At 41.7% G+C, this 18120-nt stretch overlaps 1 protein-coding gene across 2 annotated transcripts in view; it reads left to right on the top strand.

Annotated features, from left to right (window-relative positions):
- Positions 1-18120, top strand: part of PALM2AKAP2 (PALM2 and AKAP2 fusion) — a 272587-nt gene that overhangs the window by 144260 nt on the left and 110207 nt on the right. For both annotated transcript variants that reach the window (XM_068422437.1, XM_068422438.1), the window contains one exon: positions 16587-16669. In XM_068422437.1, coding sequence (XP_068278538.1) covers positions 16587-16669 — 83 coding nt within the window. The remainder of the gene's footprint in view (positions 1-16586; positions 16670-18120) is intronic.

Raw genomic sequence — 18120 nt, 5'->3', positions numbered from 1 at the left:
CCTCTCTGTTAAAGCAAAGTGACATCAGTACTCCTCAGCAGGCTGTAAGATGGATGATTGTTTGTAGTTCAACACACTTACATTCCTGCTGTCGCCCTTGCAGTGGTGGTCAGCAAAGACAGACATGTCAGCAAGGCATGACAGACATCCACCACCTATCTGAGTTGAAGGCAAGTCAGTCAAGGAGAAACTGGACCTACTGGTGGAAGGGAGCCCTGTGAGAGGAGGAACGGGGCAATATTTGCAGCATTTCTCTGCTCTGCAGGAGATAGGGAAGTATCAGGCAGCACAGTAAATTTCAGGTGGGCAAAAAGCCAATTTTTCACAGCGCTAATGCTGAACACGGGGTCTGGGCTCCAGCCTGCTTGGCAGGTCCATCATGCCATTTGCAAATCAGGGTCTTTCTTTTCTGAGAGCAACAAACACTTCGTCTAGTCTGCAATAAACAAAAACTCAACAGGCAAAAGTAAACTTGGGAAACACACTGGAAAGCTTGCTTTTGATCATTTTTTGTTTTGTACCACAGCCTATTGCAAGCCTTCCTTAGGTCCGAACTACCACAGCCCAAACAGGGTCTGCTGTCCCTGTAATTCAGAGCAGAAAGGAGCACAGGCGACACAGATCAGGAGCCAAGCCAACCCCTAGCTTCAGGGCTAGGCAAAGCAGGGGTTTTGCACAAGGGTGAGAGACAGGCATATGATTTAGAGCTGGACCTAGATCCAGGCTTCCCTATAAAATGGGTGAGCCAACACCTGTGGTTTGGTGTGGATCCATTGGTGTTGTTTGTTCAGGGCTGTGCTGTACAGAGCATCGTGTCCACATCATACCCACTATTAACCAGACTTGTAGACAAAGATGAAGTACCTCCATAACACTAACTTCAAACACAGAACATCCAAACCTGATCTAGACAAATTCACAGACTTAAAGGTAAAAGGTCAGCTTCAGCCAGAATAAAAATGATAGCATTCAGGTCTCCAGATGTGAACTTCCCTCCCATTTGCTGTTTAGGTTTAAAAACAATCTCTCTGTGGAAAATCATTGTTGTGGCAGAATCAGCCCTTGTCACTTTTGTCTTTAAGGCTTCAATCAATCTCAAAGATTGCATTGACTTTATGCTGGACTCAGAACTGGGCTGAGCTTGACCACAGACCTCATAGTCATTAATAGTTTTATACTTGCAGAAATTCTGACTTGTGTGTAAGCCTGCGTGTGTTCATGTATGTGCAGACAACCTCCCCCTTCCCTGACACAACAAACACAGGCTTGAGTTTATGAAAAAATATTTGATATTAATTCTAAACAGTGTATCCTTTTCTCAGTATTTGCCTTTGGGTTTTTCAAATTTATAGAATCTCAAGCTCGCTGAGACAGGAGTCACTTTTTTTTTGTTGGCAATATGTCACAAGTATCCTAGAATGTGGAGAAGTTCTGACGTCTCGTGTCAAAAAGCTGGCCTCAAACCCTACATCTTACAAAATCTGGTAAACTTTCAGCTGTGCAGTACTACCCTCTCTGGAAGCAGCAATTGGAGTCCCAGCTCCACTGCAATCAATGGGAGTCTTGTTTCTGATTTCTTGGGACCAAGATACACAATGAATCTGTGTGTGCAAATCTTTGCAGGCCTGGATCCGAAAAAATTTACATGGAAGAATGTACTACTTAACCTAAGCCATAAATTTAAATCAATATACTAGTATTACAAATACCTGCTTTCCGTGGAGGGAGGTTAAGTGCAAAAGAAAAGCCTATTCTGCTGCCATGAAGTCCTGAATATCCTGTAAAGCTTCCTGATGTAAAAAAGCATTTATAATTCTATGAATACAGTCAGTGTAGTGTATGCCTTTCCCCCAATACAGAGATATGAGACTTCAGTCTAGACATCAAATATTTATGAAAAATATATAAAAAAAAGAACTTCAGCACAGCCTTGAGGGATAGACTACTGAAGGTATGCAGAAAACTTTACTTGGCATTTTTTTAGTTCTTAAAACTCTGCCTATATAGACTTTAGCCTATGATGTGACTCTTTGACCCACCTTCAAGATTTTGCAGTGACATCTGTGCATGCCCAGCTTTGAGATGAGCAAGCTCAAATTCCAAAGCTTCTGAAAATACAAATTGTCCAAAGAAAAGTTACGATGACATTTGGATTAGTTCTTATTACCAGCAAAGCTGTGTGGTTTAGAACAAGTTCTTCTTTTAGAGTTCCTCTTTTTCATTTGTATTTGAATCAAAATTGTCATTTGTACAGTACTGTGAATTAACGTGTCAGTAAGATAGAGGGCAACATCGTCTGGGCTGCAACATATATAGATCTTAAGTTAAAGATTAACATCTAGCAAAACCAATGGGGAATGAGGAGGTGGTGTATTAGACGTGGTAGGGCTGGTGGTAGAAGTGAACTCAAGGGGTTATAGAGTAAATAAAAACATCAGAACTGTTCCCAGAAACTGTTTAATCAAGAGCTATTAGTATCATGAAAGTGACCACATTTCAGAAATAATATGTGGTTCCAGGAGACTATAATTTTTGTTTTCAGATAAAGTAATAAAGCCAAGGTGGTTACACATATAAGCCTTGGCTTGGCAGCTGACATAGTGTAAAGTTAGACCTCCCTCAAGAATCATAACTAGTTTAATGACAACTTAATACAGCTAATACCAAAGTGATAGCATCTTGCGTTATAGTATCTATGTCTTGTGCAACTGACTTGGCACACTTGATTTTACTACCATACCCAACAACCTAAGTATTTGTGGAACACCCCTCATTATTTCCAGGCAGTAAGTGAAGAATTGAGTGGAAGTGGTCTTTAACAATTAAAGTACAAAAGATGCTGTAAGCTATATTTTAACATTTAATGTGCATTTTGAGACAAGGCAAAGTTATTATTTAAGTGTAAGGTAGACGGCTTCTCACCATAAGAGTTAGTGCTTTATGACCGTTCTGCGGAATAGGAGTTGGGGTACTTTAAAATGCACTTCAAATCACTCCTGAAGATTTGCACTAAAATAATTGATGTTCTAAAGTTTTTCTTAGGATCAGAAGGAAGATCAACTGGATTAAATTCCTGTGGTGCTACAATATAGTTTGAGAGTAAAAAACTTCGAAGAAAGTAATAAAATAGTTCAATTTCTCCTCCCTGAATGACCCAAGGAATGGCAGCACAGTATATAAAGATAGCAGATACCTGTCTCCAGAGACAAGCATTCTAGGACATCCTGTCTGGGTCCTGCTGAGATTAGCACTTGAAATTCTGCTGTCTCTGGCTGAGGCTGGTTTTGGTGTATTTCTGACGAAAACTAACAGATCATGCAGCTGCAGTTTTAAGTTCCTTGACCCAGTACACGAGTACAGCATGGCTAATAACATTTTCACCCATCCCCAGACACTGCCATGTCTGAGCACTTCATGGTCTTCAACATAGTGAAATTTCACGGTATCCCATTAAGGCAGAGAAGTGCTATTATTGTTATATGAAAAATGAGGAACTGAGGCAGAAGGAAATGAAGTGGTTGCCTATGATGTGGAAACCCAACCAGTTACTCAGAAACAAACATTTTCTGATGCTGATGTGGCCCTTCACTGTTACCACACATGCATGTTTCATCTGCTCGGAGGACAAGTCATGAACAGAAAAGCTACCAGGCAGGTAACTCTGCTTCACAGCTGCAGGGAGCCCCGTTAAAAACCTGTACACCCACAGGGTGCTTCTGTGCCCAGGGTGGTAACAATATGGACCCAAAACCTAATGTATGTACAGTTACCTCCCATCAGCTAACACTCCGCCTAGCAATGACTTAGCAACCATCATGAGGAAAGCATCTGCTGTCCCGTAAGTGTGCATCAGTGGCATTGGGAGCTGTCAGGTATGGAGGCAAGTTCTTTCTGGTTTATAGACCAGGTTGTTTTGCAGAGTGTGCTTACATAGAGCCAAAGGAAGATTACCTGCCATTGCTTTATGTCTGTCTTTGTGCTGGTGCACTGATACAGGATGGGAGGGAAATGCCATGGCATTACATCGTAGAAGCATGACTGTTCCCATTAGACAGGTATCTTTCACTGCTTCCTTGTACAAGCAGCAAGCTGACAATGTTTTTGGAGGGCAGAAAAACACAAGAACACAAATGCTATGTCTTTCTTTCTCTTTTTCTTTTCTTTTGCAATTTTCTGCAACTTTTTGGTAGCTCAGTCTCAACTAATGCATAGTTCTCCAGTGAGGATTACCCAAGTCACAGATTTTCAGCAGGAGCACCCTGACAGAGGCAGGCAATGCAACCAGTATGCCTTAAACCACAGTAGCCAGAGTCGTCATTACACAGCAGCAAATGCAAAGTAATATCCCATTTTACCAGGATAAGATCGATGTTTTCATTTTATAGCCAAAATAAAATAACAAATTACAAACAAGGAGCTGTTTGGCCAACACCGATCCATTAAAAAGGAAAAGGTGAGCAGCCCCCCAGGTGAAGACGAAGGGAGAGTATTTGGTATCCCTTTAGTCTTCCTGCATTGTTTCTCAGATCCCCCATAGCTGAAGGCACCAAGACAGAATGGAAGGGCAGAAATGGTGAACTGCTAGCTTCCAATGTTCATTCTCCAAATGTTTATTTAGAGAATGCATGTACTTCCCATTATAATTCTAAGCAGAGTTAGGCACCCAGCAGCGACTCTTGTAGAAACCCCAAAATTAGATACATAGCTCAGATTCAGGGAACAGGGATTCATAGTCCCGTTCCACTTAGGTTGTACTGAACAAGCCTCTGCTTGTGTCTCCATCTGTTTATTTCCATTATGTACATACAAAGCCTTAGGCCAGGCACTCTCAACTGTATTTGCATTATGCAGGAAACATCTCTGCTCATAAAAGTCTATTAGCTTTTAATGTGTAGGCTTTAGGGTGGCACTGAAAATTTCATATGACCATCCCCGTTTTCCAAACAAAAAAAAAAATTCTATCTGAATTTAACTATTCATCTCTTTCTGCTAAACATAGGGAAGCAAATTCAGCCCTGATACAAACATCTCATTGACTTCAACGGCCATTCAGCTTAGCTATGTCAAAGCTGAATTAGGCCTTGGGTCTCAAACTGTCTGGTCTGCGCTCGCCATCTGTCTTTCTTTGCTAACCTAACTCCCTATTAAATAGGATGTCCACAGTGAATGTGAACCTATTCTGCTCAGTCTTTCTCTGCAAAAAACATTGCTAGAGGCTAAAATTCCTGAAAGTTATGACTACTTTGACTGCCTCTGCTGGATACTATGTGAGGTTCTTTTAAGGTAGCCTGAAGTTCAGACTATGAACATTTAAATTCCTGACCAGGCAATCCCATTGCAGTCATATATTCAAAATTACTGAGCTGTTTAGCAAATCATAACTTAGAACAGTACACAGATTCATTGTCTGTCCTCCTTAGAGGTTTCTGAATTAGTAGGGCTAAACATGGTAGTTCACATACCATGTAGAAAAATGAAGGAAAAAAAGAAAAGAAAGAAAAAAAACACAACAAACAAAAACCACAGATAGATAGATGTCTCCATGTTGACAAACAAATGGACAACAGATACAGAAAACATATTTAAGGGACAGGGCAGAGAGGTGTCCAACGACATCCCTGATCTAGTGATTGTGGATGCTGGATGAAGTATAGAGGAAGGTTTGAAGATACAGCTGGGTGCAGGCATTCTCCCCATATGAAGTCTCTTACTGCTGCTGTCAAAGACTATTGCTCTGGTCCAATGGGGCATTTCTTGTATTCTTAGGAACTGTCATTTACTGAGCTAGGAGAAGACTCACTGCTGTTCTCAGAAACAGAATGTCGAAAATCCAAACGACCTACCTGCACAGTTACAATAAATTAAGCATGACAGTTATTTTTATCTGTTACTCGGTGCAGGTGGTAAAGAGAATATTTGAATAGCTTGAATAAAGGAAGAAGCACCCATGAACTTAATTTAAACTCAGACTGAACTATTCACAAATTGAGAGCTGTGGAGAATCAAGTCATTTGGTTGTCATTTAAAGAAAAAAAAAAAACACACAAACAAAAAACACCAAAACCCACCTCGCATCCATTCATTATGTCTCCACAATTTCATGTTCCAGGCAAGACTTGACATGAAAGCACAGTAGTTCTTTCAATAATAGGCTTTCTAATACATTTCTAATTTCTCAAAATTTCACGAGAAACTTAGCTTGCCAGATTTCAACAGGAAAGGTTTGAATGTGCAGCCTGACATTTGGGGGCTTACACTTAAACCTTTCAAAATTTACTGATCTTTGTTTGTTTTCAGAGCTGGGATCTCTCCACAGGGCAGGCTGCCTCTTTAAAATGTTACAGTTTAAAATCTTATAAAAGTAAGTAATAACTCTAGCACAGGAGCAATAAGTATTTGAGTTACAGGTAATGTGAAAGTTAATTGAAGCCCTGATGTAATTTTATGCTCTCTTCATGCTCTATTCCACTGGTATTATGGGCTTATTGTCAAGATGAGAGCTGTGAAAAATGTTTATTGGTACCCTGCTACAGGCTGTATGCAGCTTTTTCTCAACAGGGTAGCTAATTCTCTTAGGAACACGCTTTACTGAATCAACACTCCTCACTGTTCATCCTAAGGAGGAGTGGAGGGAACAAAAGAAATAGGACAGATAAAGGGAGATGCACGTACACTACAAAAGCTACATCTTAAAAGGAGGTCAGTGCTGTTTACCACAGCTTTAGCATGCCCCCAGCTAGGCTCAGGGCTCAAGGTCTGAAAAAGCTCCCTGGTCACATATACTGGCCATGCATCAGCTTTCACTTTGGTGTAGCCTGCACAGATGAACTGCGTCCTCAGGCAGGGAAACCTGTCACGTCATGGGACTGCCTTGCACTTGAATTCTGTTCCAGCAGGTAATGAGTGAAGGTGCTGTAAGTTAAAATCATGAGGCTCCAAAAACTTGAACGAAAGCACAGCCACCAAAGGCAAAGCATCAGCCTTATCTGTTCTTTGATGCACTGCGGAATGCGAGTGCTTAAAGAGACATTCATTGCCTCAGGAATGTTTTTAATTTCAAATTTAGACAATGCACATCACGGGACAGATAAACAGCTAAGAGAGAGCAAGTAGAATGGAGCTGATAATTTCCACAAGTCTGCAGAAGTCAAACAGCATTTTCTTATTGAGTTTGGATTGCGCCATAGTTGTTTGTTCTACCCTTGAAGAGCCATGTTTAGCATACCATGGACACAAGTGTCAGAGTTTTCACATTGCAACAGCAGGGCATGCTCCAAGGAGCACATGTTATGACTTTGAAGAACTGAGAGATGACAAAGCCAGGATCCCATCCCCTTGGGAATACATGGCTGGCCTGTGCTCATTTAGGAAGTGCAGAGAGAAAGCACCTCTTTAATCTCCCATCACGTTTATTAACGTGGAGGTTTGGTGGGGCTCCCAGGTAGAATCCAGGTTTTATGTTTCAGGGTGCCATCTTTACATGAGTCCCCAAAATGTGGGACAGCCTGGAAAGTTATATCCAGTTAGCCCACTGGTGTGCAACAGGACTCAAAAAGTACTCATGAAACGCAGCTTTTCATACTTCTCATAATGCCCTAAGTATTGGCTGGAAGGTGATGGATGTGGCATCATTTGACATTGCACACTGTGATCTTTCCTTAAATATTAAATCTTTTAGATGCAAAATATAGCCCAATATCATGACACCAAAAACATAATTTATTTTTAGTTTGGCTTTTGCTTTCAAAGCACTTGATCTCTTCCTCTATTAGAGAGCCAAGCAATCCTTTATTGAACTCTTTCAAGCATATGGCTTGGATAAGAAACATTACTGGCGCTATGACCAGCAAGTCATGCCTCTTTTGAACGTTGTGGCTGGGAAATTAAACATTTCACTACCTATTTTGATTCTAGGGAGGTGATATGTGGATAACTGAGGAGGATATACCATATCTGGACATTATGTTTGCCTCTCAGTTTGCTTTTTTGGGAAAACAAATAGTACTGTGAAAGCAAACGCTATAATTTTTCCTAATTATATGTCATTTTCTAAGATTGCCAACCTTATCCACAGAGGCCAGAGGTTGATGCATCTTCTCTAATTGAGCAGTAACTTACCCTATAAGTACTCTTTCTGAAATGACTGAAACTGATTGCCATGCAGCACAGTTAAGTTTAGGTGAAGACAGGTGTCTTCATCCTTAAACATCTGGATCTTATCCCTGATGTCCTTTTGTTAAAAAACAGATTATGTTAACCTTATATCAAGCAGTGATTTAATTTGACTATACAGTTACAAACCCTGTTCAGTGCTCTGGATCTCTTCTTGCAGATAATAAATCCACTCTCAACCTCAAGTGAATCAAATACGTGGCCTGAAAGGGTCCACTCCCCTGAATTGCATGGCTTTCCAGAGTGTTGTGCCTTATGCCATGATAACACCAGTTCACCTGCACCTTTCAACTCTCATGCACCTGTATAGGGAATAGCAAGGTTTTACCCCGCTGTTGCGGATTTACAGGGTTTGAACTAACATGTGTGTCTAGTACAAATGCAGGGTTGAGATGGGTTCTTTCATACCTGGCACATTACTCTTTACCAGAACAGAAGATAGTGACGAGGCATTAATTAATACCATCTTCTGTCAACCAAAACGGGAAGTTTTAGCTTTGCAATAAAGTGTTGATACAAATTTCTCTGACAGAAAAATAGCACATTTCTTCAAAACTACTGACAGTAAAATCTTAACTCAAAGTTATGCAAACATGGAGGTCAAATATTAGTCCAGTCCAGACAGGCTTAGTGTGCCTCATTGCAGTTTGGCCCTTAACAGCTATGGTCTGCTCAGGCAGATGAACCTGCTTTCAGTCTACTCAGGGGTGTTGCTGTTGCCTTGTCAATGATTGAAATAATTCTGCAGGGTCTTATGCTGTAAAACCCCCTTGTTTTATTTGTTTAACTCCTGGTTTAACTGTGAAAATCTTGCAGTATGGCTTTTTTAGCATTGTGGAAGGAGGCTTCTCAGAATAAACTCTAAATATTTATTCCTACATCCACTAGGTGGATGTGCACGGTTCAGTCATTTCTACGGCGCCTTCAGTGAGCTTGCCATTTTTGTCAGACCTCCAAATGCAAACCAGATACAAAATGTCACCCCTGAAGGAGACCATGAGGTGTGAGAGGAATATTGGCAGTGATAGGTCCTCTTATATGCACTCTATTACCTGCAGCTAAATGTCAGCAGAGTGTGATTGTCCCTCCTCCTCCGCAGTAATGCAATCTGACAGATATCAGGATTTACCCTGTTGAGCCAGACAGGTTGCTCACCACAGGGAAGAGCAGAAAAGCATAATTGGAAGAGTCATCTAAAGACGCCGTTTCCTGAAAAATGGAGATTACTTTCCTCCCATCCCCACTAGGTGCACTGCAAAAGCATGGCCGTTTACTTCAGCAGTAGTATCTATTAATGGCGAATGTCCTGCCTGCTGCTAGAAGACACCAGAGGGAATTAGGTTTAACTGGATACACACCACTTTTGACTATTGGAGGTGCATCCATAGCATCTTCTGGATATGCATGTAGCACTCCCAACTGTTGGTATGTGCAGCTGCACGTCTACCTCCAGGTAACAGAAGATGCCATAAAAATGTGACTCATCTGCTTCAGTGTGGGCAAGATCAGCACGATGAAGATGGTTGATAAACTGCCTCACTTTGCAGCTAAGCAAATTGGACACAGCTCTTGCACTTCTCTCTGTTGGCTCCGTTGAGAGGGTTAGAAGCTCATCTTCACTGTATTTACACACATGCATTTCCTGGGGCCAAGAAATCCTCTAGGCAAATGCAGTGAGATGAGCACCACAAGCTATTTGTCTCCCTCACTGCGTTATGTACATGCGCGTTCAGCACTGTTTGTGTAACTGATGGCTTTTCTTTCTCCTAGTAGAGAATGTCTATCAGTGGTAGATAATATTTCTGCTACCTTCTGCTTTCTTCCTGTGGTTGAGCATAAGATGTCACGATTAAAAAGAATTTGCATGAGTCATTTGTGCAAATTTGTGCTTCTTTACATCATTCAAGGAGTTTCCTGCTATTTTTAAACCTTTGTGCAAGGCAATGAATTAATTTGCTGCACTGCTGCCGCGTACAGGAACTCAGTCTAGGCAAAGCTAGGAGGCTATCTGCTCTTTTAATGATAGAACATCACAGTTCTACCTGGCATTTCCAAATAAGAGAATGTTCTACGAGGCGAATTATTACAAGCAAGAGAAATAAAATTCACAGTTTTCCCCTTCCTCATGCCTCCCAATTCATGTCAGAGTTTTAGCTTATTTCCCACAGACATTTTTCTTTCCAAAGACTTCAGTGTTTCTCAATTTCACCATAAGCTCTTCGGTGTGAACAAGATTGCTGAGACTGGGAGCAATTTTCTAAGCAACGTTGCAATCTCATTCTCTTAGAATAGCTTTAACCTTAGGGCTGCTCTATACTTAAGGTTTCATTGCAAAATGTATGTAAATTATGGTTCTCAGGGCTTTTTGCTTACTTTGTAGCAGAAATGGTGAACTTGATAGCACGCTTGCAGCTATTTTATGCTACTACAACTAACTATTGAAAGGGTTTTGCCCACAGAGTTAAATCTGTGAGAAAATGCATGCACAATCTGAACCAACATTAGTTCATCGCTGCTTGTCACCAGAGACTATGTTGGTAAGGTAGAAATTCCTCATTAAATCAAATAAGGGACAAAGTTTGAGACTGGTGTTGCATGACTTTGTAGTGAATGGCTGAAGATATAGCTGTTCTCCCAGGCTGCCATTACTTCCCACACAACTGAAGCATGCAAAAGCCATGTCAGAGTATTGCTAGCCTGGGCTAGTTCAAATCACTCCTGAAAGCCTGACTGAGCTGAAAAGAGCTAATCCATCTCTGTGGTGGAGATCTGCAATGGCTTTAACTACTTCACCTGCAACCACCAATGCAAATCTGTTTAGGTGTTTCCCAAAATGGTGCCAAGCTACATCAGCGACTAAAATGTGCATCTGAATTTTGGAGACTGAGTATTTGACACCTGTTCTTACTACAGATGCAGCACAGTGCTTCTGGCATGGTCACAATCCAATCAGCACCCTCTGAGGAATGACACCAGCCAAGGCTCCTTTTTAATGGGCCTTAAGTAGGTGTGACTTCCCTCCTACTAACCCTAGTAGGGAGATTTTTACCTTATTTGTATTTAAGTCCAAAATACATCTCAGTGTGAAAGCTGAAAAAAAAAATCATTTGGAAGAGAAAAGCAAATCAGCAAAAGAGAGTCGTGCCATTAGCTCTATGACCTCTGCATCCACCCCAGTGAATAACACCACTATCGAATGCAGAAAAACTGATTAAATGAGCTAGCACTCTAAAGACATTTGCTATCAGAGAGATACTCACATCACAAGAGAAATGGCACCTACAGCACTCTCTGTAACAGGTTTTCTCAGACTGAAGATTCTGTGGAAACCAAGACTAAGTTATTTTCTTAGCTCTTAGAGGTGAGCTCTCAAACCATGGTTAAAAGGGTAAGAAAGTTTCCTTAATACTGTTTCAAAATATAGCAAGGATACAATGCCTAAATACGGTGTATATTAAAGAAAAGTAAGGGCAAAAACCAGATAAATGAGTGGTTTTCTTACTACTTAAGTTATACCTTTGTCTTCACGCTGATGTGTAACTGTTCCTAATCCGGAACTCCATGAAGCCACGGAGAGATTTAGTGGTTCAATAAATAAACACGTCAGCACTCTTGCTGAAAGGTCTTTTTTCCTAGACTGTGTCTCTTTTTTTTCTCTCCCTCTCCTCTCTGAGGATTTTATTTTTCTGAATGACCTTTTATTATTCACAGGAATAATTGGTGACAGACTCTGCTTTGTAGTTTAACATGGCATCTGCCTGCTGGCTCAGCTCAGCACTGCCAAGAGAGCAACACAAGGACATAGTTTGCCTTTCGTTTTAATGACAAGTCGTGTGTAGCTGGAAGAAAGCAGACTGAGAAACAGCAGGAATCCCTGTGGTTCAAGTCAAGTGAAAATAGTTGCGCTAATAAATTGCCTCCTTGGCTTCTTCAAGACCAAAAGGGCCAGTGTAGTGATGATCCAGGATTTGTGTGGTTGGAGCTGGCCTGTGTCCTCCCAGTCTGAACAGGCCAGGACGCACTCTGGTGAGCCACAGACCGGCCGGTAGATCTGAGATGGCAGCACCCTCCAGCAGGCAGAGAGGGCCAAACTGGGAGCGGTAACATGTCCTTTTGGCACACGTGTGCAACCTGCCTTGGCTCTGAAAACGACTAAAAAGTGCTCCCACAAACAACCTGTCTCAGTGGAAGAGGATAATAAATCTTAAATTGCTCCAGCTGCCGTGCAGAGGAATATTTTACTATATGTCCTAACCTTTCATAGGTATAAATAACTACTGTGTGAGACATGAGGAAAGCTTGATTTAGTATGACTCAATACACACCGGTGAATACCCATAAGTGCTTTATCTACATTTGCCTCTGAGCAGACAAATCTTTGCCCTAAAGGTGTTCCCTGATTCATCTCCTCTTATGATACAACCTGCCCCTTTACTGCACCAGTCTCTTTTGCAAGAGTATGTACGCTGCCAGGTTTCTGATGGAGACAGCCTACCCCAGTGCTAATGGTTGTGTGGTACAGGGCTTAGAGTTGTTTCCCACCAGCTTAACAGCACAGCAATGGAGTCTATATGCTGAAAATACAGAGCACTCTCTTGCTAAAACAAATGCCAAAATTAAGACCCTAAGCCTATGGTTTCTGGGTAAGCTTTGCATTTTTGAAGGATTTTCTAAGGGAGTTGTGGGCCCCTGTAGAAAGTTCACTTACTTCGGTAGCTGAATTACACCTTAAAGTTTCCTTTCTTTGTCCAGTTCCTACAGAAGTAGGGCAGAAACCCAAAGGGGCTGGCAGACCAAGATGGATGGAGCAAGCACCCTTGAGATGAGTGTACTGCCCCAGGTCATTGTTAACTAATGCAGAGTTGCTTCCCCCATGGTCACAGTACTGACCATGAAGAACTGTGATTCAGGAATGAACTGCTAAAGTGTCCCCTTGCTTGTTAAGAGCAATGAGTGGATGTGCACAGCAGTTTTCCAGATCACTCATCAGTACCTCTATTTTTCATCCATATTCTGCACTTACACATCACCAGGAACTAGGCATCTGCCTCTTACACTTAAATTTCATCCTTCCTGTCTTGACAACATCCATTCCTTTCTCTCCTGGTTGATGCTGGTGAGCTGAGAGCCCAAATTCCTTCTCATTCTCTGCACCTTCATTTCTCTTCCAAGTCTGCATGGATAGATCTCTTAAGGAAAGAGACTGTTAGCTCAGCTTCATTTCTGTTATTGTCTAGTCCTCTTTATTGTTAAACTCCTGTCATCCATCAAACCCTATTCACAGCTGAAATCAACAGCAAATAAAAGGAAACAAATAAGTCAGCACAGTTCTACACAGAAGTGGAGCTAGCATGCATAGAGATGGATGAAAAGCCACTGAGCCCCAATAGTGCTGATGGAGCTGCCCTGCAGCTGTTCTGGTTGAGTTACTTCATCACTTCTGTACAGGCGATGATAGATGTAAAACTTTAGCTGTGCTAATGGCAGCATAAACTGGGACTATGCACAGCCTTTACAACATGCCCATGGATGTGAACATGCTCGGGATTTTTTTTTTTATCCAAAGGATGATTATAAAGTTACCATGTCCTTCATGCAGATCAAGTCAGAGGTCCACACTGTGGCAGATATGGCCTGTCACCAACTACAGAGTGTGGAGATGAAGTCTACTTAGGCTTATAGTATTTATAAGTTTGTGAGCTTTGGGGGAAATCTGTCCTTTTCTTATATGTGTTAATTTTTAGGCCTTGGACTTTCATGATTTTTTTTTCTAGTTAAGTACATGTATTACTGCTCTAATTCTCTTTTCTTAATCTTTCATATGTTGTCACATCAATAGGGAACATCACTTACAGGTGGACAACTTACGACAATCCCAGTGCTTACCAAGGGCTATGCAGAATGCTAGTTGTGGCACAGCTGTAAAATTAGGCAACTCGTATAGCCATTTAGCATTCTAGTCACCAGACTGCCCTTTCTTGGTGGGCATAGGCTGCATCTACATCAGCATTTTGGCAGAGAACAGTAGTATGGTTTTGAGTGAACTCAACCCTCTTCCCTCAACCACACTTGCAACTGGTTCAGGTGTGGAGTGATTCACACTGTGTGATGAGACTGTTGAGTCGCAGTCCAGAGTCCTTTTGGAGGAAAAATCTTCCGCAGGGTCACATGAAATATTCCTCAAACCCTAGTGGAAACACAAATATTCACATCAAATATTAGTCCTTCTGACACTGTGGTAGCATTGAGACCAGGGAATCTGACTAAATCTAGTCTGGTATTAAATCCTGGAAATACTTAAAATATAGATCTAGAGATGTCAGCACCAACTGCTCCCATCCTGTGATCCACTCCTACTGCACAGCTACTTGCTAGTGCAAACAGAGGCATCCACACCAGGACGACATGCTGAAGGCTTTGCAATTCCAAATATATGGCAGAAAAAGATGCACGGGGACCTGAATATGAAGGGGTGTTTTAACGAAATGGTAAAAAAAAGGCACACAGCTCTATTTTACATCTGCATTTGAATATCAGGAGAACATATAGGTATCAGTAGACAATCAGAGGCCCATTATGCTAAAATGCTCTATAGACATATAACAAGAAGGGTCCTTTTGGCCTGCGATTAGCATGAATAAAGCTATGAAAATGAGCTGGAAAGAAAGAAAAAAACAGCAGAAAAAAGAAATCAGGACAGAATAAACTAGATGCCTTTTCTGCAGCACCACTTCCAAAGCAGCAATGCTCTAGGGGAACTCCAGCAGAGATGAATGCAAAGGAGGAATCAATCCTGTGGTAAAGTCATAGCATTAGACTTCTGGCTTTGTGGACTTCTCCAGAGTGCTGAGAGCACAACAAGTTAAAAAGGACCCAATTTCGTTATTAGCATTTCCACTGGTTTTGATGCAGTCTTTAAACCTTGCTGGGGGCTACCTATTGGCGCTGTGGACTACATGGACACCATAGCTCAGCATGTGGGAAGAGAAGGGGTCAGCTCCAAAGAACCTGTGCTGGAAAAAGTTAAAAGCACCCACAGGATTTTGGCACATAAGTTGCAGACACTTTTTAATATCCTTCCCCCAGAACAAAAGGTGCCTATCTGAGGCCACCAAAAAGCAGGAAAACCCACCAGCCAATATTGTTAGAAAGAAAGATACAGGTGTGTAGTCAGTGCCTCCTGTATCCACAGGTAGACTACAGCTCAAGCTAGAACTATTAGTATGTGCCACTGTGCGCTGGAGCAACAAATAAGCAAGGGGCATCTCTGATGCACAGATCCTTTTGCCTAAGGAATCATAACACAACTGTGGAGTATATACAAATGGTAGTGGTTTGAAGAGACACACTCAAGATTATAGAGCAGTGTAGCAGCAGAGGGCATGAATAACTGTCCTTGTATTGACCAAAGACTGCAGAGCCATTTCAAGCTGTATTATTACATGAGCCATATTTCAGATTTAGTAGGTGCGCACAGTGTCATGGTAGCACAAGAAATGTTATTCAATGTATTCTCAGTGTAAATGTGTACATTCAACAGTGGAGATGATATATAAATCCTTATACACCCCTATCCTGTACAGAGGAAATCATATAACCCCTATCATTTAATTTCACAGTTTAGAAAATATTCACCAATTTAATCTGACTCTAATCCACCATTATTTATTGTAATTATTGCCATTGCTATGGAAATTCCAAAAGCAATCAAATAGCTGTCTGTGACTAGCTATGCTTAAGCAAGATTGTACCTGGAAGTGAAATCAGCAGATACGTTTTTACTTTCTTCAGGGTTTAAGCTTGATGTAGAAATAAAACTGCAGAGGTTCTTCTTCCAGACAGGTCTGACAGGCTCTATGAGCTGCACCTATAGCTGACCTCACCCCACAGGCAGTCGTGACTACTGCCTGGCTGATGAACAGTGTTCATTAACGAGATGCTCTTAGTTAGGCTCCGCGATGCTCTTGGTTACCCTTCCCTTCAGAGGCACAGAAGTGCTGAAAAGGCCTCTGGCTTCTCCCCAAGATGGTACGAGCGCTGGCACACCTTCAGCACAGCACACAGGCGAGCAGAGGGCAAACAGCATCTAGGGGTGGCAAAGCTGGACCTGGCAGCCAGGGCAGGGGCTGAAATTGAGTCCTTCCTGAGCCATGGTGTGCTGGTCAACCTGCTAAGCGCCCATTGCATTTTCTCCCAGTGGTGGCTGCCTCTCCGCAGCACACAGAGCTGTCTCCAGCCAGCAAAGATATTTTTCAGTAATTGTTTTTGTACCCTTTCTGCTTTCGTTGACAACACTGATGAGATACCAGGCTGGCGATAGAGTGTGGCTGCTAGAAATGGATCCACGCGAAGCAAAGCAACCTCTCAGCCGCATATATTCTCCCATGGGCAATAAAATGTCTTTGGTTTTGTAGGCGCAGGAGGATCGGATATGCTGCCGAGGGACCCGCCGGGACCATGCTCCTGTGAAAGTCCCAAAGCCAAGGAGGGTGCAGGGGTAAGTCTCCTCCCACCGCATCCTTGTGGGAAGCACAAGGATCCATGCTGCACTCAAACATAATGCTTGACGGCACTCTGCGCTCGGTGGGATGGGCCACATCTTCAGCTGCAAGGAGGTTTGTCATGGTGGAAGTATTTTGCACATCAGACCTTGTTGGTGTAAACTCCATTCACTTGACTACTGTAGGGTCTCCTCCTAAGTATGTGAGAGCCTGGTGAAACGGTTGGGATTAGGAGCACCTTCAGTAAAAATGCATCTCTTGGGAGGTCTTGTTAAATAATCCTGGCAGCTCACTGCAAGATGGTGTCAAGCCAATGCTCAATCCTTCCTCACCATCAGTCAATCCTCTGCACATCTTCCCTTGCGTCTTCTCTTCTTCTCAGGCCCCTCTACAGTTACCACTGCCCCAACTCCCTTCATCTGCTGGAAACCCGAGCGCAAGCAGCTTGTCAGCATGAGGAGGGCAAGCATCTGAGAAGCATTGCCCTCACCTGGTAGCATGGTGTGGTTGGGTGGCGTGTGGAAACACACCGTTTTGGTAGAAAAGGTCTGACAGGTATATTCCTTTTTCTTTGTCATTCTCAGTGTGATCACATGCAGCCATGTGTTTTTAAAAGAAGCCAATGAATTTGTTGGTAAGATGTCGAGAGTGGGAAGGGAGTGAATAGGCAAGTGAATTCCTATAGGGCCAAGACATTCATGTTCAGGGCTGTTGACACTGCTGAGCGTGAAGTACATATATCTAAAGATGAAAACAACTATGTTAAAAACTAAAGGCCTCTCCATTAATTTTTTATCATAAATTGGATTTTTAAATAAAGGCGGAAACTTGAATATACAAAGCCCTTATTAATGCTTAAATTGACTTTAATCTTTTACATTTCTTTACATTAAATTAAAATCATAATCAAGGCTGTTAAAGTGGTTCAGATGAAACTGATGAAGCAGATGTTTCAGACTTCTGCTATAAAAGCAGAGGAATTTTTTTTAAATTACAGTTAGTTAAATTCAGCCCAATAACTAACACCTCCATTTAGAGAAGAATTTCAAGATAAAAATGCTGCAAGATTGTATCTTTCTCTGATCTGTGAGTAAAAACTGGTGTGAGAAGCTCAGATCAGCTAGCTTTAAGATCTTAAAGGGCATGGTGAATAATCAGCTAAAGTCAGCACCTGCAAAAACTATTTTTTTAGTGAGGAAAATTTAAATGCAAAACATGTTTTGGAAACCTTTTCTTAGATTTTTTTATCATATTTACTAGTTTCATCTACCATTAAAAAAAATTAATAATTTTCTCAAAATCCAGGTTTCCCACGGTTTTTATTTAAGTAAGTTCTAATACAATCGAGAGAGCGGTGGGCCAATCTTGTTTGTAAAAAAAACAAAACAAAAACAGATCTGCTAATAAACAACAAGTATGAATCTGGCTAAATGTGGTTAACGATTTA

The sequence above is a fragment of the Nyctibius grandis genome, chromosome Z (genome assembly GCF_013368605.1).
Source record: "Nyctibius grandis isolate bNycGra1 chromosome Z, bNycGra1.pri, whole genome shotgun sequence".
NCBI lineage: Eukaryota > Metazoa > Chordata > Aves > Nyctibiiformes > Nyctibiidae > Nyctibius > Nyctibius grandis.
This window is presented reverse-complemented; position numbering and strand designations above follow the sequence as displayed.